This window comes from Natator depressus, chromosome 9 (genome assembly GCF_965152275.1).
Source record: "Natator depressus isolate rNatDep1 chromosome 9, rNatDep2.hap1, whole genome shotgun sequence".
Taxonomy (NCBI): Eukaryota; Metazoa; Chordata; order Testudines; family Cheloniidae; genus Natator; species Natator depressus.
Window position 1 is genome coordinate 7,605,879 of NC_134242.1, and position 25,418 is coordinate 7,631,296.

The 25,418-nt window shown below is 48.1% G+C and overlaps 1 protein-coding gene across 1 annotated transcript; it reads left to right on the forward strand.

Moving 5' to 3' along the window:
• The first annotated feature begins 656 nt into the window (after window positions 1-656).
• On the forward strand, window positions 657-24,997 carry EIF2B5 (eukaryotic translation initiation factor 2B subunit epsilon). Its single transcript, XM_074963428.1, has 16 exons — window positions 657-866; window positions 4,045-4,169; window positions 5,062-5,247; window positions 5,346-5,523; window positions 5,690-5,770; window positions 6,560-6,637; window positions 7,766-8,078; window positions 8,841-8,986; window positions 9,341-9,479; window positions 10,199-10,300; window positions 11,541-11,648; window positions 12,654-12,744; window positions 13,879-14,002; window positions 20,311-20,436; window positions 22,047-22,157; window positions 23,097-24,997. The coding sequence occupies exons 1-16, from the start codon at window positions 711-713 to the stop codon at window positions 23,160-23,162; spliced, it is 2,130 nt and encodes a 709-aa protein (XP_074819529.1). The 5' UTR covers window positions 657-710; the 3' UTR covers window positions 23,163-24,997.
• Window positions 24,998-25,418: the final 421 nt, after the last annotated feature.

Here is a 25,418-nt window from a genome sequence, read left to right on the forward strand (position 1 = left end):
TGGCTGTAGCGTTCTTTTTATTTGCCTTTTGCTTTTTGACCCTTTAGCGTGCACTGGCGTCACGTTTTGAAGCTTCCTCCACAGCCACCAGGGCTAGAAACTTACTTTTTCTTGAAGAATGAAGGCTGAAATCCACACAGACCCACTGGACTCTGAGAGCTGGAGCTCTAAGGAAAACAATAGTGATCAGGAGACTCACGACAAAATCACCAGAGTTGGCACCACTGTGGTTAAATAGAGAGGTCCCCAAGAGAGGCCCTGAGAGGAAACTGAGGAAAATCACAACGCCCCTTTGGCAGGGACCTGCTGAGCTGGAGGTTGCACCAAGGCAGCCTAGCCTTGCCCTGGGGGACATGCCCTGCAAGCAGCCAGCCCGGCCATGGCCAAGGCAGCCCCAGCTGGGCTGGGCAGGAGGCTTCCACACAGCCAGGAGGAGCAGCCATGCGAACAGCAGCTCCCACTCACTCCAGGCGCTGCCCGCACACCTCCAGGGCCCAGGAGGCCTGCCCACGTGGTACCCCTAGCGCACGTGCACAGCCTGCCTGAGGGGCACCCAGCCAGAACACGCGCATGCGTGTCAGGGGTCCCCCTTCGCATTCTGCGCGGGGTGGTGTGTCCTCGCCGAGGCGCCGTCTCTTTCCGGAATCCGAACCCGGGGCAGCCCGGAAGCGGACGCGGCGGAGGGGCCGCGTGCGTGCCTGAGGAGACGAATGATGGCGGCCCGGGGCTCTGGGAGGCGGGGAGCCGGGTCTGGAGGGGCCCGGGGGCCGGACCCGCAGGAGGAGCCGCCACCCCCGCTGCAGGCCGTGCTGGTCGCGGACAGCTTCAATCGCCGCTTCTTCCCCGTCTCCAAGGACCGGCCCCGGGTGAGAGAGTCCGGCCGGGACCCCTTCCCGCCGCAGCCGGAGACTCCAGACCTACCTCCCCGCCGGAGAAACCGGGACCCTTCCCCCGCCCCGCCCGAGAGACCGACTGGGACCTCCCCCCAGCTGGAGAGTCCGGCCCCCTCCCCTCTCCCGCCCCGGTGGAAGGGCAAATCGGCTGCTGCCCCTCCTAAGACCAGAGAGAAGGCAGGATCCCCCATACCCTCCCGGGATCTAGCCCACATTTCAGCTCTGATTTCTCTTCCAACTCTGCTGCCTCAGCCAGCTTGATCCTGTGGGAAAAATCCTCCCCAACCCCCTAAAAGCTGCAGAGGAAGGCGACCCCGCTCCCCCCCCGCCCCGGAGAGCCCCAGGGAACTGCAGGGGATCAGAGGGCAGGACTCGTGGGTTCTGTTCCTGGCGTTTTCCTTGCTTTGCTGTGGAACCTGGGCCAACCCAAGCCTTCTGCAATCCAAGCCTCAACTGCCCTGTCTGTAAAATGGGGGGTAATTGTACTGATATACCCAGGGGGAAGGATAGGGAGTATTTCTAAAGGTCTTTGACAACAATTTGAGAGATACCTGTTTGTGGTATTCTCTGGGAACAGCATGTGATGGGGGGGGGATACTGATTTGTTATATGCAAGTATAAAGCACCCACTATTCTCCAATCTGGTTGTTTCTTAGGCCTTGTCTATGCTGGCAATTTACAGCGCTGCAACTTTCTTGCTTGGGGGGGTGAACACACACACACCCCCCAGCGCAGCAAGTTTCAGCGCTGTACAGCGCCTGTGTAGACAGTGGACCAGCACCGGGAGCTGCGCTCCCAGCTCTGGTAGCTATGCCCCTCATGAGGGTGGGTTTTTTAGAACACTTTCTCCCAGTGCTGCGGCCACACAAGCCACATTAAAGCGCTGCCATTGTAGATTAGGCCTTACATACCTTAGTTCAATAGAATATGTTTCCGGAACACTCATTCTGCATCTCTGATAGCAATCTAACTGGCTTTGCTAGAAGAACAAGAAATAGGTAGTTTACCAGCGAAGGACTAATTGCCACTGTGAGTTAATAAAATAGCTAAATAAAGAGATGTTGCATCATGTGCTGAAAGTGTCCAGGCTCATACAGCGTTCTGGAGAGGCCCTGCTATGCAAAGCATGCTATTACCATCTCCCATTTGATCTTCCTGGTGGAGTGACAGGTCTTGGAGGTGAAAGCTGCCATGACATCTTCCAACAAGAAAATATTTGTTAGAGTCCCTTTGGAACCTATGGGAGACAATTTTAGTTGATTGAAGTTTAGTTTATCAAAAAGAAGACTGAGAGATGTCTTGATTACAGCATATAAGCACGTTCACAGGGCTCTTTCATCTAGAGGAGAGAAGCAGAACAAGAACCAATGGCTGGAAGTTGAAGCTAGAGAAATAAAAATGAGAAATAAGGCACACATTAACAGTGAGGGTGATAAACTATTGGAACAAACTGCCAAGGGAGCTGGTGGCTTCTCCATCTCTTGATGTCTTAAAATCAAGACTGGATCCCTTTTTAGAAGACATGCTTTAGCCATACACAAGTCATTGGGCTCAATACAGGAGTGACTGGATTATATTTATCTTGCTTTATATTTGGTGAATCTGTGAATTTCTTTTTAAATCCTTACTTAGGGATTTTAGTATATTAAGAAGCAAAGTACCCAAATACAGCAAGAAACTGCTTGAGAGGAAAGAGACCTGTAGAGCACACACTGATGTATAATATCTTGTAAGATCAGTTTATGATGAATGGAGGAGGCTTTCAAATGAGGCAATCTAACGGGAGTCCAGTGGTTAATGTGACTGATGTCATGTTGTGCCCCCTTTTTCCAGATCAAAAAGCACACCTTTCAACTCTGAAAGAGAAAGGAGAGTGATGGGGGTGAAGGATTTCACTGCATTAATTTCTGAACTGTTGAAAGGAGAGTGGGTGAAGAATGACAAACTCAGCTCTGAAACTATTTTGAATAGTTTTATTTGTATTACAGTAGCATGCTGAGGCCTCAGTTACAGCACAATTCACATTGTGCTGAGTATTGTACAAATTTAAAACAAAATATTCCCTGCCCCAAAGCTCTTATAGTCTTAACTACAGACAAGACATGACAGGTTGGTAGAACACAATGTGGAGAGGGAGAAGACAAGGGTGACAGTAATAGCTAATACGTACAACATGTTCGAAGTGCACAATTTGGAGGGAATATTTTCAAATGCAATAACAGCAGCTGTTTGTTTTCTTATCTTGTGCTGCCTCTCCTGGGTGTGAATGAAAGATACTGCTTCATTTGAGGGAACTACATTGCCAATAAATGTTCCTGTAGCCCTCTTGCAGTCTAGACCCCGGGGGAATTATAGTAAGTCATAAATAGGGGGAGTGTGTGAAAAGATTTTGACTCTACATAGTGTATACATACCAGCTATTTCTGCGGGAATGTTTTGGGTTTTTTTCACCCCCACAATGAGGAAAAATAAACCAGAAATCCAAACTACAACAGTTATAACACTGGGGACTAGAGAGCATTATGGTTGTTTGCTTTGCATTTGCTAGTGATGATATAGGAACTGCAGCTGCCTTTCTCACGGGAGGGACAAATGCCTTTGTGGGAAATGGGGAAGAGGCTAAGCCACTGCCCAGAGCAGCAGCAATGTTTCCCATGAAATCATCAGCAAATGAAAGAAGAGAGTACTTTAATTGCCCAAATCTTAAGGCTCTGGTGCTATAGGAGACAGCAGTACCTCAGTTGGGGTTGAACAGTTATCCTCTTTCATTTTAATCTCACTGTCAGAAAAAGATGCTTTTTGAAAATGATGGATACAAAACAATTGATAAGTGATCCTTCAGTTGTAAATTACTTTCAAGAAAACACTTGACTCTCCAGTTGATGGAATGTATTGACATTACCTGCGTAAGTGTTCTGTGGTTTGTTTGTTTTTTTTTAAATTGTTTTTTTTAATTTTGTTCTGAAGACCATTGTTCCTGTGGCTTCATCTCTCATGTCTGGCATTTTTTTTTCTAATGGTTAGCGCATGAGACAAGGAGTCGTGACCGTATTACTCCAACATGGTTGAGTCGTCTTTCCTGCAGCTGGCTTGTCGCTGACCTTGTTTGGTGTACAGTGTTGGTTCAGCTAACTCTGTCCTGTTTCCCTAGGTTCTCCTTCCTCTGGCAAACGTGGCCATGATTGACTACACCCTGGAGTTCCTAACTGCAACTGGAGTGGAAGAAACCTTTGTCTTCTGCTGCTGGAAGTCTGCTGAGATAAAGGAGCATTTACAGTAAGGAACACCTCATCTTCCTTTGAGGCTCACTGTAAAGGAATGTTTTCCAAGGTCTTATATCACAGTGACCCCTTTTGCTAATGAAAGCTGGATGCTACTCCCATTATTGTCCCGAGGAGATAATTTGAGCAATGTCTCTTTAGCAGCTTCTGCTGGTCCTGGGAGCATACTTGCTGCATGTCCTTATTCACCAGCTGTTGCTAATAGCTGAGAATACAGCAAGGTAAATAACACGTGAAGAGAGAACATTTCTTCATTGGAGAGCAGGATGTGGGTAGCAATGTAAGTGGGCTATATCTCTCTGAGGACTGCATACATGAGGGTCTTGACTGTCTTCTTTTTTCGTATTTAAAGGCAGAACTTTCCTGGTTAGATATTTAATAACACTGTATACCTGATGGTCCTTAAACTACTGGCTTTCACTGAGGAGTCATGGCCTTGCTCTGTAACACTTTTAAGTGCACTTAGCAGGCTGGGGTCAACTCTCTGCTACACAATGTTCTTAGCTTCCGTAATCTGTAGGCTTGTGTGCTAAAGAGGAGTATACAGCTTCATCTCTTCCCTGTTTCAGCTGTTGCCTACAGGTTAAAATTCTTCTCTTTGATTTTGCATAAATGCTTCATGTCTTTTCCCTTCTTTCACAAATCTCTACACAAGATCTTGCCCACGAGAAAGTCATTGTCCTCTAAGCTATCGTCTCAGAGCATTACCCTCTTTTGTCTGTGCTACAGAAATAACTATGCTTAAATGTGACAGTGGGCCAGCCATCATAACATGGTTGCTTCTTATATGTGTGGACAGACAACCCCTCACACTGGAGCACCATATTCTAGCCTAAGGTAGAAGATCATCCTTTTCATTCCTTCTGGCCTGTTTTCTTCCCCTCCAGTAAGTCCAAATGGTGCCGCTGCACCTCTCCCAACAAGGTGCGCATTGTGACCTCAGACCTGTACCGCTCACTTGGTGATGTGCTAAGGGACGTCGATGCCAAGTCCCTAGTCCGCTCTGACTTCCTCCTCGTCTCTGGAGATGTGGTGTCCAACATCAATGTTTCCACAGCTCTGGAGGAGCACAGGTGGGTGACTGGGGAGAAGGCGCACCGGCCTGGCTTGTTCAAGCTCGTTGGTATCTCTTTTTCAGAGGCATTGTTTAAACTCTTCCTTTCCTGTTTAGGATGCGCCGTAAGCTGGACAAGAATGTGTCTGTGATGACGATGATTTTCAAAGAGTCCTCACCAGGTCACCGTGCTAGGTGCCAGGAGGATGACATCATCCTTGCTATGGACAGCACTACGAACCGTGTCCTGCACTACCAAAGAACCCAGGAGCTGAAGCGCTTTCGCTTTCCCATGGTACGTGCAGTGTGTGTGGCTGGCCGTGACTTGTGGAGTGTTCTCCAGATTTCCAACCAATTGCAGTGCATTCTTAGTATGTTGTCCTCAGCTGGTGCAGAGGTGTTCTGGATTGACTCCCACATGAGAAGCACTCAAGCTGTACTGTGTTCTCTTCTCTTTCCAGAGCTTGTTCCAGAGCAATATTGAGACGGTTGAGGTGCGCCATGACTTGCTGGACTGCCATATCAGCATCTGCTCCCCACAGGTGAGTTGCTGTAGTTCTGGAGGGCTGAAGTGTTCTGAGTAGCTGGTTTAGTGCTGCTCACATGGTAGAAGCACACTGCATTGTTACGGCATAGACTGGATTCCAGAGCCCCGGTCCCATTCTTTGCTACTTTGCATGCATGGAGCATGTCATGGACACAGGAAGTATGATACTTTCTTGGGCTGCCCCAACACTCTCAGCATCTGGTGTCTGTTGCTGAGGAAACAGGTCCAAAAGGAAGCGCCTCTGTGTGTGTCCATGTCTGAGATGAATGGAGGAACTAGTCCAAGATTAAACAAGGTGAAAAGTAACTGATCTTGCTGAGCTTGTTACAGGCTGCAATAGCAGAGATGGCATCTCTGGGGGCAGGGGACCAAGTGAAGTGTCAGTTCTTGCTGGCTGGTACCTTGTTGGTAATAATGTCCAGGGCGTTCCCTGCTATGTCCTATTGGGATCCAGTAACTGTTCTTCCACTGTCAGGAGGAGAACTGATCTTCAGTCTTTCATGCTAAGCAAAATTACAAAGTTAGACTGGGCCAACCAGCTGGAATTAATATCCCACCCCTTCTGAAAGCCAGACTCTACTAATGTTCACTATGGAAGGGGATATGGGAAGCCCCAGCACCTCCCATGGAAGAGATTGAGCCTTTCTCATGCCAGTAGGAGAAGGACAAGAGCAGTGTCTTCTTGTGTTGTACTTTGCTGAGCTCCCTGGGAGTGGCTGGTCGGGGTTAATAACTGGGCTGTCCTGGCAATGTCCTCTGAGTTTTGCCCTCACATTGTCTCCAGGTGGCCGAGTTGTTCACAGATAACTTTGATTATCAGACTCGGGATGACTTTGTGCGTGGCTTGCTGGTGAATGAGGAGGTAAGGAGGGGTATTGCGGGAGACCCACTTCTGTCTGACCCGAGAGGGGCCTTTGGCTTATCCCTTATCTTTTCAGTGGGTGGCTGGGACCTTTTTGTGTGCTGTCTGGGATGAGGTGTTTCTATGTCAGTGCAGCTAGTTGTGCGTGCTGAGCTGTAACATGTTCTAAGTTGTGATAGGCACTGGAAGTTCTTGGGGAGCTGAGAACAGTTCTCTGTTAAAATAGGAACTAGATCTCCTGCAATTCACAACAGCACCTGCTCTCAGCTCCTGGTTTAGCTTGTATGTGGAAGGAAATATGAAGGCTTGGTCTTGTTAAATTAGAAACTGACACAGCCTTTACTGCTCCACCAACATTGTGCCATGTTTTACATTATGCTCTTCAGAGCAAGGACTGTCTCCTGAGTTTGGCACCACCCATCACAGTGGGGCTATGATCCTGTTTGGGGCCTTTGGACACTGCCATAATACAAATAACGATAACAAAACTTTATTGCACTTGACCTTTCATCTTTCCAGACTTACTGTTTGGTTGAATTTCAGCAATTATAGGGGATCTGAAAGTCCTGGCTAGAGATAGGCGTCATGTCAGCAGATGAGTGCTAGCTGCCTCCACGGAGCTCTGCTGATGCCCCTGGGTCTTGACTTGAAGACCACCCTGGTATTCCCATTCCACCGCCTCCCATATAGCTCTGCCAATGTCCCTCACCCTGACCTGAAGCATCTCCTTGTATACCAGTCCTGGCTAATCATATTGGTTCTGTAGTGGGTGTCTTTGGAAACAAATGAGCAGGCTTGTGCAAATGAGATGCCTTCCTAAAGCCACTGGGGTGATAGTGACTGTGGCTTGTAATGCATTTGGGAGGCTGGAGTTTGGGAGTATTTGGGATGTGATTTAGGTCACTGGGGTCTGAGTGTGTCATGGAAGCAATGCCCTTCGTGTCTGAGAAGGCTGGTTAGTGAATATGGTAGCAGAGGCGTCTTTATGGAAGCAAGAGTGCAAAGAAGAGGGGTGGGTTGTGGAGGGAAAGTGTGTGGGTGACATTTAACATAGCATAGAACCCTGCTCAGGTGCAGGGAGCTTTCCTCTGCAAAGAGTCCCTTGACACGCTTCTGTCTGTTTCCCAGGTCCTGGGGAACCAGATCCATATGCATGTGACAGCAGAGGAGTATGGTGCCCGTGTGTCCAACCTGCTGATGTACGAGGCTGTGTGTTCCGATATCATCCGGCGCTGGGTTTATCCTATGACTCCAGAGATGAACTTCACTGATGATGAGACACAGAGCTATACCCATTCCAAGCACAACATCTACCGAGGGGCAGAGGTGAGCCTGGGCCACGGCAGCGTGCTGGACGAGAACGTCCTCATTGGGCAGGGGACGGTCATTGGCAGCAACTGCTCCATTACCAACAGTGTCGTCGGTCAAAACTGCAAAATAGGTGAGTGCCATAAATGGGAGGTGTGGGGAGGAGAAGCCTGATGTTGTTTGGAATTATAGTGAATTCAGTTCTGATCGAAGGTACTTTTTGTGGGAGGAGAGGAGTGGAGGCAGTGGGTGAAATGGGATTATTGGGGAAACCAAAGTGGAAGGAGGGGAGTTACAAGTAGTTAAGCTAGTATATATTGTACAGTTTTTGAGTGTTTAATTTTTAAAGAGGTCCAGGCCTTTGGGGTGGGAGCTAATCCCACAGCAGGGCATATAGTGAGGAGTGCAAGCTAAGTGAGAGGGAGGGCACTTGGCACGCAGGAAAAAGAAAGAGGGGTCGTGTACGTATATTAAGACAATAACTTACTGGGCTTGTCTCAGACCAGTATTCTAGAGGTGAAAATCTCTGTATCCCATGCTCATCCCCATGAACCTCCTAGTGTCCCAGCTTCATGGCCTTGAATACAGATGGTCATTTTCCCCCGGTTTGCTGAATTACTGTAGGTGGGAGGCCTGTTGGTACTGCAGCATTTGCTGAATCTCTACAGAAACCTTAACTCAGTTTATTTTCCCTGGCTTAGCCTAAGGAGTGGCTGCTGAAATCTGAGGCTGCCTCTGCCATGACGTCTAACCTTCACTGAGCCACAAGGGTACCCTCTAGTTCTGGAGCTAATGAGTTGGATACTCTCTGGTGCATTCAGCATTGGGAAAGTGCTAGCCCGGGGTGAGAGCTGTGATCTGCCCTGCTCAGCATCTTTGTGGTGGTGTTTAATAGGGGATGAAGTTATCCTGGATGGAGCATTCCTCTGGAATGGTGTCCACATAGCAGACCGCGTGGAGATCTGGCAGTCTATTGTCTGCGATGAGGCTGAAGTGAAGGAGAAGGTCAAATTAAATCCTCACTGCGTCCTGACTTCCCAGGTGAGTTGCAAGGTTCTCCACATGCCCTTGGAGAGCTATTAGACTTGCTCATTGAATGTATGAAACTGAGAGGACCTGGCCAGCAGCTAGATTGAGGGGTGCTCCAGGCCTTTTTTTCTGGTTGGGGCATAGGCTACTGCCCTCACCTTGTCCCTTCTGCAAGGAGTTTGTTTTATTTAGCAGGCTACATGCCCAGGCACCGCTAATATTTCCAAATATGTTTCAATGTTAAGCAGTTCCAGGAGAGACTCTTTGAGGCAGCCCTCGGCTCCTGGGGGGGTGGAAATGAGAGGTGGCAGTGGAGGGAGCTGTGCTCCTGTTCCTTATAGAAATGTGTACGTCCTTTATTTTTAGGTGGTGGTGGGTCCTAACATCAGCCTCCCTGAGGGCACAGTGATCTCGCTGCACTCACCAGATGAGGAGGAGGAGGACGACGATGAGTTCAGTGATGATTCTGGAGTGAACAAGGAGGAGAACAAAGTGAAGCTGAAAGGTGCATGAGCTTTTGTTGAGCCCTTGGGTCCTGTCTTTTGTGGGGCTTCACCCTCTGGGACCAGCCTGTGGTCCAAATTTGCTGAAATGCAAAGCTGGTAGCAAAAGTCGTATGTTAAACTTGGCATCTGTGCCCCTTTAGTGGGGAAAGAGGGATATCCAGTATACCAAGCTAATAGTCAAGTCAAATAACTGGTGACTACCTGCCCTCTCTAGCATTCAACCTCCTGTTTCATCATAAAGATCTGTGGACGCTTGACTTGGGGTAGGAGCTCTCTATAGATGACAGGCTACAGCTTGAACAGTTACTCAATTCAGGACAGATGCCAAGACATCTGGCCCTCAATTCTCTTCCACTGCACCCCAGGGAGTACCTGGATCGTAATCCTCCTCCCCCATGGGATATTGGTTCTGTCAGTCCCCACTTGTGTGGGATTCAGTGCGAGAGTCAGGGTGTCAAGCCAGCCAGGCCATGCTGCTGTAGAGCGAGATGAAAGAACAGTATGGTCGTCTTCTACTGGGCTAGGTTAATGAGAGCAGCACCCTGTATTCATGGATGGGAGACCCAGCCCTCCCCCCGTGGGTTAAGTATTTGGGACACAGCTTGGTGCAGGTCATTCTGACCCTACCCTCACTCCCCCACTAGAGGCCAATCCATTTCAGGTTGGTTGGCTGTCCCAGTGTGCTTCCTTCCTTCTAAACACCATCTTCTTCTTTCAGGTTATAATAAAGCAGAGGTGGGGTCAGAGGGCAGAGGTTACCTCTGGAAGGCCGATGATGAGAATGAAGCGGATGAGGAAGAGCAGAGACAGAGTCTGTGGGGTGAGGAAAGGTTTGATGTAGACTGCTGGGAGTGGAAACGCATGTATACGATTTCAGCAAGTTGCTGAGTGGGACATTAATAACGGGCAGGGATCATCTTTTTGTTCTGTGTTTGTGCGGCGCCTAGCACAGGCAGGTCCTGGTCCATCACCGGAGATCCAAGATGCTGTAGTAATACAAATAATAATTAGTATCTAAGGTCATCGAAGGTGATGTGTTGAACCAGGCTGAGGAAGTCTCCCCAAACAAAGTGGTGTGAAGTCCATTACTGAGATGTCAAAACTCAGATTAGACAAAACCCTGGAGAAGAGGGAGTGGAGGGAACAACCTTGGGTTAGAAATCTGACACTCCAGCTGAATGGGGAAATCCCATCCCTCTTGGAGCCCTTGTTTCAGACTGTCTCCAGACGCAGGCAGATGTCACTCCCCCAGTTCTGCTAAGGACATGTTTGGAAAACTTCCTTCCCACCCATAAAGGCTAGATACATTTTATTGAAGAGAGGGAGGAAAAAAAAAAAGGGCAGCTGAGATTCTGGAGCACAATTCCACAACAGTGATGGATCTCGTGGCAAATTCCATCGCTGCCAAACAGCGAAGTCCATGGCGTCTCAGTTATAGGTGTGGGATTGGGTGGCATGAAGTCTCCCATTGAGCTCCATGTAGAGTACGGTGTATATGGATGCACTGCGTTGACCAAATGCTCCTCTTTGCTCTTTGAATGATGGTCGCGGATCTTGCCTCTTTTGCTCCAGCCTTTTGTCTCACAATAACAAACTTCAAACCTGTGTCTAAATGGTGAAGGGAGCCCATTACATTCCAGGCACCGAGCTGCTGCTGTCACCCCTCGGGGATGGGGGGGGCATGTATGTTATCATTTTCCACCAGAACTGCTCAGCTCAGAGACTGCATCTGTTATTCTGCAAGGTTCCAGCTCAACTGAGAGTCCCATGCTGCTGGCATTGCTTGCCTTGCAACGAGTGAGCAGTTTGGCTGGGAGGGATGCTTTTGCTTTAATCACTGACCTGTGCTGCCTGGTTCTAGGGATCTAGCAAAGCCCCGTCAAGTTAGTGGCAGGACCACTCAATGGTTATGGATGTCTGGATCTGTAAGTAGCAAATCCAATACAAGGATAGCTTGTTCAAACCTGCCTGGATTCCAGCTTTGTCAGCTGGGGAATTACTGCAGCTCCTCCGCTTTTGGGGTTGCCCCTTAAAAGGTTACATTTTCCTGTGTTTATCAGGCCCCACCTTGAATCCAGAGGAAGAGAGCGAGACAGAGAGTGACCTGAGCCTGGGCTCTGAGCAGCCAGACAGTCGGACTGTTTCTCCTCAGCTGGATGACGTGAAAGGTGAGAGGCCTGGGCCTAGAGGGAATTCTGTGAGGGGCAGGGAAGGGCCCTGACCTTGTGGGTAGTGGGGTGAGCCCTGTGCTGTTGTAACTGTGTGCACTGAAAGTTCCTGCCTTGCTCCATCTCATGCCTCCCTCTTCAGAGAGGCCCCCAATCTTCCTGGCCAGCTTTTCTCTTGTTCCTGTTATAGTTCTTTGATATTCTCTTCCGTGCCGTTGCCTGATTAGTACATGCATAGGGGCCCAGGTGGGAAGGTTGAGAGGGACTTTCGCTCTTCCTGACCAAAGGCTGTTTGAGGCTGTCTTTGTCAGAGACTGTTCCCTTTCCATAGCAGCTTATTGTGGTAATTCTCCCCCTGCTGCACATCCAAGAAGCCACAAGATGTGTTAGTACTTGTCAACATGGGAAAGTTTTACTGGTATAGTTAAGCCAATGTAGTTACACTGGAATTACGCCCCATGTGGCACTCTTAGTTTGGTATGAGTGCTTTTTCAGTTTAGCCTATGTGACTTGGAAAGAGTTTGTTGTTCTGGTATGAGTGGCTATTTTTCAGTTTAAGTGCATCCACTTAGGGAGTTATGCCAGTCTTGCCATATGAGTTTAAAGTCCCCCCTAGCTTATACCAGTATAACTTTCCACGTAGATGAGCCCTTAGGTCATGGAATAGCCTGTCAAGGGAGTTGTAGAAGCCCTGTTGCCTGAGTCCTTTAAAACAGGTCTGCATACAACCCTGGAGAACACGTGGTGCAGTATGAGACAGTCCTGTACTGGTGCCTAAGGATGAAATTGGTGGGATCTGGCAGGTGTTTACTTTTACACGTACTCTACAGTTACTTACAGGTGGAATAACTGTGGGCATGTGTTGGGTTATGGAGGGGAAATGAGGAGCTGTTTAGTAGGCTTGTCCCTGCTCCTGTCATGGGGCTGGTTTCTCTGTAGTGAGAGGTGCTGTTTGCTGGACTTCTCCCTCTCCTATCTAATGGCCTATTCTTGCATTGGTGGCAGTTTTCCAGAATGAGGTTCTGGGTACCTTGCAGAGGGGTGAAGAGGAGAACATCTCCTGTGATAATCTGGTCTTGGAAATCAACTCTCTCAAGTAAGTGCTCCACCTGAGGCTGCAGTGCCTGACTCTGAAGTGTCTTTTGTCTAATGAGCATGATGCTAAGAGGTTTGAAAGGGAACCATGTGACTAGCCCATGTGGCGATCAGTATCCAGTTAGTTTCTTCAGCAGTCGGGCTTAAGAGATAGTGATAACTGAAGATAGTGACATGAGGCGATGCAGAGTGTTCTCGCTCCATAACCTCCCCAGCTAGCTTTAGCTGTTGTTCCATGAGCTCTCGGGCTAGGGACTGAATATCCATTGGGTGCCTATGAAGGGAACGGGAGAACACCAGTCCTTTTAGAGCTAAGCCACACGTTAGTTTACCCAGGGTGTTGCTGCTCTCCATACATTGCAACGTTCAACCAGCAAGTCCAGAGCCAAGAATCTGTGTGTGGTGTGGCATTTCCACCTTATTTACACAACAGCTCATGGGTTTTAGCTTTCGTGATATTCTGGTTTGCTCTTGTTAGCATCTCCACTGCTAACATGCTTAGGGTAACCTCAGCTTGTCCATGCTTTAGAATTCACCTTCCACTGTCCGCTGTCACTGAGAATAATTAGGCAGAACAAACCCGCTGGGCCTCATTAAAGTCTTCTCTCTACTGGGAGCAGACTATAAACTAGAGACACAGACAAACCAATTGACTTTTTCCTGAGCACAGATGGCAATGGACCTGGTTTGTCTCCCATTGAAAGCTATCAAATTGGTGAGGGTTGGAGCGCAGGGTCTAACTGGGTGTGTTCTACCTACCACTTCTCAAGTACAAGTCTGTTTCTCTTGTTTTCCCCATCATATTCCTGCATCATACCAGTAAATGTGAGTGTCCAGGCAGCATGTTACGTTCTGAAACTTGGTCTTCAGGAATGTGGTCTTTCATGAGACCCATTGCAATGCAGGTGTGTTTCTGACTGCATGTGTACACTAAACATGTTGTTTTTTTTTTAAAAAAAGACTTGGGCCCAGGGCTGGGAAGTTAAAATTGAATGGAATTCTTAGAAGTTCCTGTCCTGCAATAGAAGAAAAGACTTCAGTGGTTTGCCATGGCTGGAGGCAGGATGCCAGATTGCACAGATTTATGGTTGTAGAAAGTGTGTCAGTCTGACAACCCCTCCCCTTTCCCTTACAGATATGCCTATAACATTGGCCTGAAGGAGGTGATGCAGGTGCTCAGTAAGGTGGTCATGGAGTTCCCATTGCAGCAGCTGGGCACAGAGTTAGACCCCCAACACTACTGTGTAATGCTGATTCCTGTGAGTACACCTCCCCACTCCTTTCAGTTTGCATATATTTTCTGTTATTGACTGCGACATGGTGTTTTAGAGAGAGGAGCCCTGGTCCCTGCCCCTGAGTTAAATCAGACTAATCTCAGGCGCTATTACAGGAACAACAGATGGATGTTCCCCTTTGTGCTGAGCACCGTACTTGAACATGAACCTTAGGAGAGGGCTGGGGATGGGATGGAGAGTTATGCACTTGGCAGTCTCTTGGTTTTTGCTCTGGACACACCCTTCTAGTAAAGTGGCATTGGAGTGTGGGGTTCAGAAGTGGGATCTGAAGGAGCTGGGAAGCTGCATGGCCTGCGGAAGCGGGGAGAACATTCCCGGTGTACACAACAGCATGGCAGTAAGTGGGGCAGGTACCTGTGGGAGAAGGACTCAATAGCGCACAGGGCTTCAGTTTGTGCCAGCAGGCAAGATACAGGTCGGTTCAGAATGGTACAATCTTGAAGGTGAAGACAAAGAAATAAAGAGCCTGGGAAGGTACGTTTTGGTCAGGCTGGAGGGACATGAGAGTCAAGAAACCCAGAGAGCAGGAGGCTTCAGCAGCAGCTAAAAGATAGGGGAATGGAAAATTAAGACTACTTCTTATCTGTTCTTTCTTGGGACTTCTCTCCTGGTGCATAGGAGTGGGTCTGGGTCCTCCAGCCACCTGCTGGCTGTAGGATCATTGAGCCTAGGGACTGACCTGTCGGGAATTCAAGGAACTTGCTGCCTCATGAGCCTCCCTTGATTCTCCTAAAGCAGTAAAATTATCAACAATGTTAACTCCACTTGACAAAGCTCAGCTGGGTGTCTGGCTTGGAAGAGACTTTTTTGTTTAAGTAGCATATGCTGCTTTCTGTCTCCTGTGCGTGAGGACTGGAAATATTATCCCTTCCCTAGAGAATAGATCCAGAAGAGGCACAGTCCTATTGGTCAGTCACCAGAAGTACTACTTGCCTGCAGTACAGATCTAATACTGGTAACTTTTCCAGTGTCCACTGCAGAGACAGAGGCAGGACCTGGCTGCCTCTGAGTAAGATGCAGGGCACTGCTTCACCCCTAGAAAGGCCCTGGGTGTATGTGGCTGTGTAAAAGGGGCTGCCATGTTACCTGCTGACCCTCAGTGAGAGCTTGTCCCAGGACCTCTGGTCTCAGTTTGGAGGAGGTGGACAGGTTCCCGCTTTTTCTGCTGTGGCCTCTGATGTGTGTGTGTGTGTTGGACTGAGTGACCCTTAAGTGCTTGCAATGATGCATGTTTTAGAAGAAGCAAGTCTGGCTCCTAGTTGCAAAGGGTTGATTTGGATTGTCCTGCCTCTTGTGGGATATGGGCAGCAACAATGGGCAGCTCCTGTGTTTTCTGTGGGGCAGTGTGATTGTGTGGGGTGGGGAGGGTGGGGGAAAAGACATTTCCCCAAATGGATCCAGACATGTGACTTAGTTCAGTTTTGGGAGATGCCTTCTGTTGGAAATGTGCAGCAGCTGAACAATTCAGTTCATATTAATTCAGTTCTTCTTATAAGGTTTAATTGAAAATGTCCCATTCCTTGTGGCCAAAATGTACCCTAATGAAAGAGGAGTACTGGTTGCACACTGGAGCAGATGCTAGACTCTCCCTGTATGTGGAAAGCAACACAACTGGAGAGTTGGATGCCTGAAGTCTGCTGCTATTTGGGATCCTAGTTTGAATAAGATACAGCACGGCTCTTTGCTGGATCCTGCAGTGAGCTGTTGGTCCAGCAAGTGAGAGACATGGAAGCGTCACTGCAGCATCCTGTCAGAGGAGCTGGTGGACAAGGATGGGGCTGAGCCCATGGTTTTTCCATTAGCTTTGCAATGAGGGAAAATGATCAGAAAACCACGATGATGATTGTTTGTAGTACAGTAGCGCCTTAAGTTGTGAAGCTGCAACATCAGGACCACTCTACCCTTGTGCTCTATTACAGATATTGTCCTGTGAGCCAATCGTCATTGATATAATATACAAATCATCCTACTTGTATTTCCCACGCTATCTCCTCTCCTCCCCCCTGCTGGATGCTTGAAGTCACAAAGACCCGAACGTGTTCCGTCGTCGTAAACTTTGGTTTCAGAGTAACAGCCGTGTTAGTCTGTATTTGCAAAAAGAAAAGGAGTATTTGTGGCACCTTAGAGACTAACCAATTTATTTGAGCATAAGCTTTCGTGAGCTACAGCTCACTTCATCGGATGCATCCGATGAAGTGAGCTGTAGCTCACGAAAGCTTATGCTCAAATAAATTGGTTAGTCTCTAAGGTGCCACAAGTACTCCTTTTCTTTTTGTAGTAAACTTTGCCACCAGCAGAGGAGATGGAATGTGGCACTCCGGAGCCATTCAGTGTTGCCTTATGCCTTGGGAATTGCTCTGGGTGCTCTGCATTCACAACCTTTGCAGGCTTGGAAACTTGCCCAGGGTCCCCTGTGTGGCTGTCATGCTGCCTGGAGGGGCTCAGGAGTGAGAATACAAAGCTCAGGGCAGACTACTAAGAAGCAGGGCACAAACCCCAAACTGGTTGAGTTCAAAATACTTCGATTTCACCAACCAAGTAACAAGTGTAAACTCCTCAGGCACTATATGGCCTTAACATGGAGTCTCAGACAGTCCCCTTGGGCATTCCACTCTATCTTGCCACCCAGGTCACTTTACACCAAAAATTACAAAATATTCAGGTTACTCCCAATCCTAAAGGACCAGTCACTACCGCAGGTCAATTTGCACTTTTAGATCTCTGACCAAAGACGACACTTGTAGCCAATCCTGTAATAAACTAACTAAAGGTTTATTAACTAGGAAAAATAAATGACTCTTATTTACAAGGTTAAAGCAGGTAATCATCCACACACGAGTTAGTCGGTTTTCAAAAGGTAACAGCAACTTCTATAGTAAGCAGACTCTCTGTATCTTTTACGGCAGGGGTTCTCAACCTTTCTCTTTCTGAGTTCTCCCACCCCCAAACCATGCTATAAAAACTCCATGGCTCGGCTGTACCACGGCAACTGGTTTTCTGTATGTAAAAGCCACGGCCAGTGTTAGGGGGTAGCAAGCAGGGCAGTTGCCTAGGGCCCCACGCCAAAGGGAGCATCGCAAAACTAAGTTACTCTGGCTTTGGCTTCAGTCCCGGGTGGTGGGGCTCGGTGCCCAGGCCGCAGTCCTGTGTGATGGGGCTTCGGCTTTCTGCCCTGGGCTCTAGCAAGTCTAATGCTGGCCATGCTTGGCAGACCCCTTGAAACCTGCTCGGGGACCCCCAGGGGGCTCTGGACCCCTGGTTGAGAACCACTGCTTTAGGGCTAATCCAGGCAAAACAGCTGGGGATTCCTTGCATATGCTTAGAAATCCTTGCCCCTCAGAGTTCAAGCCGCAAAGGAATAATACATTTGGCTCAACCGGGTATTTTTATTCCCTTCCCCCAGCATTCAGGCTGTGATGGGATGAGGGATTGGGCACTTACCCTCTTCAGGCTGTGGGGGAAAGTCTTTGTTCCACAATGGCCCATTTGGATTCAGTAGTCCTTCCTGATAGGCAGGAGACAACGCCTTCTGTAGGAATCCAGCATTTTGCATTAGGTGAAGTTTTTTTTTTCCTGTTTGGTAAGTTAGGTAGTTTCAGAACAAACATTTTACAGTTATAAAATAAACACTTAAGTATTACCTTGTAGCATGGGATATAGAGGTTATAAGTGAGATTAATGTATGTGACAACATACAAGCATTTCATAAAGTCTAAATGCTCTACACATTGAAATAAGTCCAATACCTGTCTTAACACACAGGTGAGCCAGACTGATTTCCTGCTCTGCATTTGTCAGTGTTCAGTGAGGCCTAAAGGGCCTTGGCATGAACTGGCACCTGGTCTGCCAGTATCACAGTGACATTGAAGAGGTCCGAGCTTTCCCGCTGGCAAAGGTGCTTCCTCCCAGGAGTTGATGGGAGAAGTGAGTATTGATTAGCCAGGAATATGGCTGAGGGAGGTCTTTGCCCAAAGCTCCTGAGAAATCCCTATTGCTGCTGTGTCATCTCCACTCAGTGGGCAGACCCATTCATTCTCTGAGGGAGCTGCTATCCCTGGAACATGGTAAAAGAGTGCATGTAGCTCCATGGGCATGCAGGGGAACTTAGCCATTGGTTTCTCTCTTTTTAAATTAACCCTTTTAAAAAGAAACGGAACTCACTAACTTATTTCAGAGTAACAGCCGTGTTAGTCTGTATTCGCAAAAAGAAAAGGAGGACTTGTGGCACCTTAGAGACTAACCAATTTATTTGAGCATGAGCTTTCGTGAGCTACAGCTCACTTCATCGGATGCATCGCGAAAGCTCATGCTCAAATAAATTGGTTAGTCTCTAAGGTGCCACAAGTACTCCTTTTCTTTTTTCGTTATAATTCTTGACATCTGATTTGTGTCCATTTATTCTTTTACGTAGAGACTGTCCAGTTTGACCAATGTACATGGCAGAGGGGCATTGCTGGCACATACACATTGTAAGGAGAGGGATCACTTTAGATAAGCTATTACCAGCAGGAGAGTGGGGTGGGAGGAGGTATTTTTTCATGCTTTGTGTGTATAAAAAGATCTTCTACACTTTCCACAGTATGCATCCGATGAAGTGAGCTGTAGCTCACGAAAGCTTATGCTCAAATAAATTGGTTAGTCTCTAAGGTGCCACAAGTACTCCTTTTCTTTTCACTGACTTAAACATCCTGCTTCCCACAGCATGTTAATGGGAGCTGCACACCCTGGCTCATCACACTATCAATCAGGCAACTTCGTGTTCAGTTGTTCTCTTATTCTAGTGCTATAAATCAGTGATTCTCAACGAGGGGTCTGTGAGCTGGTTTCAGGGGGCTACAGGGCCCCGCAGCTGAAGCCTGCGCCCTGGCACCCCCGTGCGGCTGAAACTGGGAGTGGAGCCACGGAGAGCCCCAGCTCCCCCTTTGGGGCTGAAGCCAGAGTTGTGGGGCTGGAGCCCGAAGCTGTGGCACAACTATGGGACTGAAGCCCCGAGGGCCCACTCCACCCGCCTGGTGGCTGAAGTCTTGGAGCTCCCCTGCCTGCCACTGAGCCCTGGAGTTTTTATAGCATGTTGTGGGGGGCCTCGGAAGGAAAAAGCTTGAGAACGCCTGCTGTAAAAGATCTTGTGGTTTGGGATCAGGATGCGCACCTCCTGCATTGCCCTCAAGTTTTCCTCCCCAAGCCCAGACCCCCATTAGGCAGCATCCACTTTCCCGTTTCTCAGCTAGAAATGCAGCACAAAATCACTAAGCGAAAGGTTTAATGAAAAATAAACCTTGGGGAGGGATCAGCCAGTAATGTGACAGCTTCCTGCTTCTCATCTCTCCTCCCCTTTACCTGTAACAGATTCTAGTAGCTGCTGCAGTGTCCTAAGAAGCTTCCAGACAAACACAAGCAAATGGGGACTGAGCCTTTGGGAACATCTCTTATGGTGCATTTGTTCGGGAGGCAGCCCATTTTGCTGTGTCTGTCTGGGCTCAGCTAAAGGGGACGGACAGTGCAGGGTACAGTTACTAAGGCTATGTCTACACTAGCACTTTCATTGGTAAAACTTTTGTCACTCAAGAGTGTGAAAAAACACCACCCTGACCGACATAAGTTACACCGACAGATGTGTCAGTGTGGACAGCGCTGGGTCTCCTGCCGACATAGCACTGCCGCTCGTTGATGTAATGATGCCGACGAGGGAGCTCTCTCGCGTCAGCACAGAGCAGCTACCCAGGAGACCGTACAGCGGCACTGCTGTAAGGTCTCTAGTGTAGACGTAGCTTAAGTCTTTGCTCTATTTTTAAGAGTTACTCCTTTTCAGTTAGACCTTCTCTAGCTGCTCTGCGGAGTGATCATGTCCCAGTCTCAGTGAGGTACCTCTGTTCACCATTGTCTGCTGTGAAGTGACATCCTTTGAGTTCCCTGCTCCCATGACTCATTTGTGATACCTAGCACTCTATCCATAGCTCCTAAAGCACTTCAGCAAGATAGTTACACGTCATCTTCATGCTACAGACAGGAAAACACAGACACACAAGTGGCCTTGTCACCTTGTAGTCCTGTGCTATAACCCCAGCTGCCCCCTTAACATCACTCAGCTCTTGGGGAAGGTGTTGTGTATGTAATTAGGTGGTCTGAATGATGGGCAAGTGGCTTTCTACAGTGCTTTGCTTTCCCAGACCAGTCTGTTCCCACTGAGGAACTGCATTGAACATGCACATTATCTGTGTTTAAAGGTCTCATAATCCAAGAGCCTTTGTTCTTTACCCTAATTCCTCCTGCAGCTGTTGAAGAACTGGTCCCCAGTGTTTAAGAACTACATAAAGCGGGCATCAGATCACTTGGACGCCTTATCTGCCATTGAGGAGTTCTTCCTGGAACATGATGGCCTCCACACATCCATAGCCAAAGTAAGTTCCTCACAGCAGCAAGGACTGCTTCTTCCACTAGCTCAGTGGTGAATTGTGGTTTGTTGGTGCCATCAGCTTGTCATCTATCAGGAAAGGAAAGCTAGTGTGTCTGTTGGGAAGGGTGGGTGAAAGAACATCTATGAACATGATTAAAATCTCTCCTCTGCATCTGTCCAGGCCTCTGAGCCCTGCTATGGAGGAATACTGGTTGACATGAAATCTGGAGCTGCTATCTAGCAGTATCTAACCCAGAGGGACCCCTTCCATGGTGCTGTAGTGGAGGAGAAGCCAGTTTCACACTCTGAAGGCACCCAAACCCACCACCTTGGACCCAAAAGCGAGGGGGTATAAAATGGCTTTTGTCACACTTAAAGATGGGAGATAGGCAAGGCTGGAAAGAGGGTGGGATTTCCTATTCAGGCTGAACTGGGTGGAAATCAATGAACAAAATGAAGGTGGTGTGTGGCTGATCTGCTTTTCCACTGTAGGTTTCAGTCTTGGAAAGTGTTAAACGCACGTCTCACACACACACGCGCTCCCTCTGTGTTAATGGATTATTTCTGCCATCTAAAATTGCAGCTAAACTCCCTAATTAGAAATCTTTCCGTGAATAGTTCCTCTGCAAGTGCCTGCACAGCATTACGCCCGTCACTTCAAGAAGAGAGCTGTCCTGAAAACCCGCCTACACCTTGGTTCCCCAATAAGGAGGAATCTTATCTCATGGTACCAGTGCCTCTGCTTAATGGCATGAGCACTTAGCCTGGACTGATGCCAAAAGCCTTCAGCTCAGTAAGCCAACATGTCCTTGAATGACAGAGATTGTTTGGCATGTATCCATTGTTCTAGCTTGGCTTTCCCTGGTGGCCAGAAGTTGAAATGACACTTCATTACTGGAGCTGGCACATGTAGCCCAGCTTCTATCAGTCCTCTGCCGTGAGGAGACTGACTGCAAAGTGTCTCATCGGGCTGCGCACAGAGGGGTGATGAGGCCCCCCAAGCAAGAGTGCATTAGCATCCTCCCCTCATCAAGCAAGAGCTTGATTCTACAAATGTTCAATTGCATTTGACGCCCACTGTAAGGCACTGTTTAGCAAAGGCCATGTGGGGTTGAGTTGCAGATGTGACTATCAGAGTTAGGACTGGCTGGTTAGGACAACCAGAGTTAGTGCTCTTCCCTACTGCAGCTGCCAGAATTATGTGCATCTGGATCTGCGGACACAAGGGGTTCCTGAAAGATCCCTTTCGGTGCTGCTTGTTAGTGTACTTTACCAAGGAGCGGGAGATGACTTTGTGGAGCCCCCTTGGGGTCCTTTGTTGCTTTCAACTCCTAAATACCCCTCCCTGCATCCTTGGAGTTGAAAGCCGTGAGGGGAGCTGTGATTTGGACCTTGGGTGCATCAGAGCTACCTCACCTCAGGGGCTCAGTGTCAGCAGGGAAAGTGTCGGTATTGGGGACAATAAAAGCACAATGATATACACCCTGTTCTCGCCCACTGAGGCTTGCGGTGGGCGTCCCAGATTGTCATACACAGCCTTTGGCTATGAAGTGAACCAGTCCCAGGAGAACGGCCTGTTCTGTTGCCCCATTTATGGTTTTCTGATGGGTCCAGGTGCTGATGACCTTTTACCAGCTGGAAATCCTGGCAGAGGAGATGATTCTCTTCTGGTTTTCTCAGCGGGATGCATCTGATAAGGGCAGGCAGCTTCGTAAAAACCAGCAGGTAAGTCCGAGTCCTGGAGGGATTCACTAGCAGCTGCAGTCAGCCTTGGGGCGGGGGTGGTTCTGGTAAAGCTGGGTTCTCAGCAGGGCAGGTAATGAAACACACAATGCATTGGCTTACGGCAGCTCAGCAACTACTTGAAATGGGCTTCACGGAAATGAACTATCACTCCTTACATGTTTCCTTTGAAGCTACTGTACCTGGCTCTCTCTCCTCATCCATTTGCGTGGTTCGCTGAGCACTGGCTCTACTGAGTGGCTTGATATCAGAATAGCTCTTTTATAACTGGCTTGTGCTGCAACAAGCATAAAGCTCCTCTCCATCAGTAGGATCTCTGTACCCGGATGTGGCCAAGCCCGGTTCCAAAGCCTTTCCCACAAACAGTACAGAAGGAAAACCCTCTTTGAGGAAAAGACCAGATCTGCTTAGTTTAGAGCCCACATGAAGTCAACTCCCTTTACAAAAACCTGTCCGTGCCTGGAGCTGCTTATTTAAACAGGGTTCAGAAGGCAAAATGAGCAAAGTACATACCCTCAGCAGCCCGTCAGGGAGTAGGTTTCTCCTAGCAACAGCTTTCCTTGCACTGCCCCTCTTATGGGCTTGTTGAAAATTAGGTGGAGCTGTCATGCCTCCTTCTCATGAGCCCTTGATGGAACAACTCTGGGTCCAAACTTCCCTTCTCCCAAGAAGACTTTGCCTCTTTTTATTAGGGTTTTGGGGGTACCTTGGCCATGAGGAGGCCTCCTTTGGGGGTTCCAAAGAGTCTGTACTGCCCACACCACCTGGATTTAAGTGTCCATTTTTATGTCTGTTTTTTTTGTTCCTTGGCCCCCTCATCTAATGTGGAGGTGGTCAAATGCCAAGAAACTGCAGTTGTCTCATTAAAGTAGGTGTTTTCAGGGGTTTATTTTTCCTCACTACATTTCATTGTCCCTGCAGCTTCAAAAGTTTATCCAGTGGCTGAAGGAGGCAGAAGAAGAGTCGTCCGAGGGCGACCAAGACTGACCTGGCACCCTGCCATGAGAAGAGGCACTCCTGCTGCCCTTAGAGGAGGAGGGAGGGATCTCTTACTGGCCAGGCTTTGCCTGGCAAGGTGGGCAGAGCAAGAGCAATGCCAGTGCAGGGTGCGTAGGTGTGGGACCTGAAATCCAAGTGACTGACAATCCCATCGTTAATTGTTGTGTATTCCCAGCCCCCGAAATGGCATCTTACGTGGGATAGTCACAGCACAGCATGAGACCCACAAGGGAAAAGCAGGACACTAATGTCCAAGATCCTTCTGTGGCCTGTCTGTGATGTATTATAAGCTATCCGTTGGGAGGGAGCCACTCACTCCTAATGTAGAGGTGACAGGCAAATACGTACGAATTCCATGTAAATCTAATTCTTGGGGTTTGAACCATTTCTGGTTTGTGTAAATGTGGTCATATGGCCTGGTTATTGGGAGTTACTGACGTTCCTGGAGCTGTAAAGAGGCCAATGGACAATTCATTCCCACTCACTTGTGGAGAGCCCCTTCTGAAGGGACACTGGCAAGGCAGGTGGACAGACATGGCTTAGTGATCTAAGCACAGGTTGGGCCTCAGGAACTCCTTTGGCAGGGGAAGGCACAGTTGTCAGAGGAAGCCCAAGGCATTTGGCAGCCTGGAATGAAAAGAGGCACTTGTGCTGTCTTTCGAGGAGGGAGAACCTCTTACCATCAGGCACACCTGGCTAGTTAAAATCTTGGGTCTGACATGGACTTGCACTGTGATCATAGCAAAACCATGTAACCTTTCTGCGTCTTTCCCTTTCTGTAAAGTGGGGCTAATACTCACTCTCCTACCTCACGGAGGGCTAGCTAATAACAGAAACACACTTAGTGAATAAAGTACTGTATAGAGGATTATGCCCCACATATGACCTACCTTCTCTGTCACCTTAGTTGCTGGCTCTTTGGGTGAGGTTTTATTTTAACTTGTAAAAGGGAACAGATGCCTGACTCTTGTTAAGGCCCCTGGTTCAGGGATTTGCATGGTTCTGAGCGTGCAAGCTGTGACACCAGACGTTCTCTCATCCTGCTTCCCATGCTAGCGACAGACACACTAGCTCAAACCAGGTGGTTTATTTATTTATTTATTTTTTTAAAAGCTAGCTTTGCTTTTCTCCTTTGGGGGAAAAATCTGTGGGTCAGCAACTGCAGGGTAATGCATGGGTATGCAGCAGGAGTGAATGTGTCCTTTCCATCCATCCCTCTACTGCATCCTCCTCCATGCAGGTAATAGCCTTCGGGAGCAGCATTCTTGTAAATGTCATTGTGCCACTTCCCGCCCCTGTTCTCCCCCAAGAATGGAGCAGATCAGCTGATCCTTAATAGGTAGGTCATATGTTAAGCATGCTGACCATGCCACTGTCCTTTTAGGAGGGATCTGGAATAAATTCTGTGAGGGGAATACATTGAAGCTGCCCACTCAGGGTTTTTTTGGATGATGCCACATATTCTAAATGAGGGGACATTGATCTGTGCGGGAAGGGGGGTCAGAAAATGCTGCCTCTTAAAGATGGATTTTGGGAAGGGGGCAAACTTGAGCACTCACAGGGTCAGTTGCCAGGACTGTGCATGAAGGCCCTCGGCTTCTGGCATCACGGAACCCAGTCTTGTAAATGTTGGGGAAAATAGCTGATATATGAACTTTCTATATCTGCCAATATTTAATTCAGGGAGTGATTAAAAACATCCTGGTGTAAAAAGTGACCTCTCTCCTCTGTTTGACTTTGAACAGATGTCTCTGATCATGGCACAAGCCTGAGCAGAGCTCATACGTAGTCTAATGAAGAGACTTATGTAATAGCTTTATTTCTCAACAGGATCCAAGTATGCCTATAATATGCAAATGTGAAATCAGCCCAATATGGAATTGGGATAACTGTTCAACCATGTCCAGCAATACCACCATCTAAGATAGGAGCTGGAGAACAATTTACCTGATTGGCTCCCTTTTATTCGGAATTAAGTTACAAAGATGCATCTTAAACCTCGATGAACCAATGCTGAGAGTTACAAAGTGTATATAACACTATGCCCTCCTGATATTGTGTGATTTTGAGGGGCAGAGGGTGGCAACAAAGCCCTTTTTCAAGTGTGTTTGCAAGCCAGCTGCAAGATCCAGGCAGCTTAAAGTTTCCCTGGATGTCTTGAGTATTTTTTTAATAGTATAAAGATGGTTTAAAACAAATGGGTTTTGCTTGTAATTGCATAACTAACTTGTTCTGAGCAGAGGA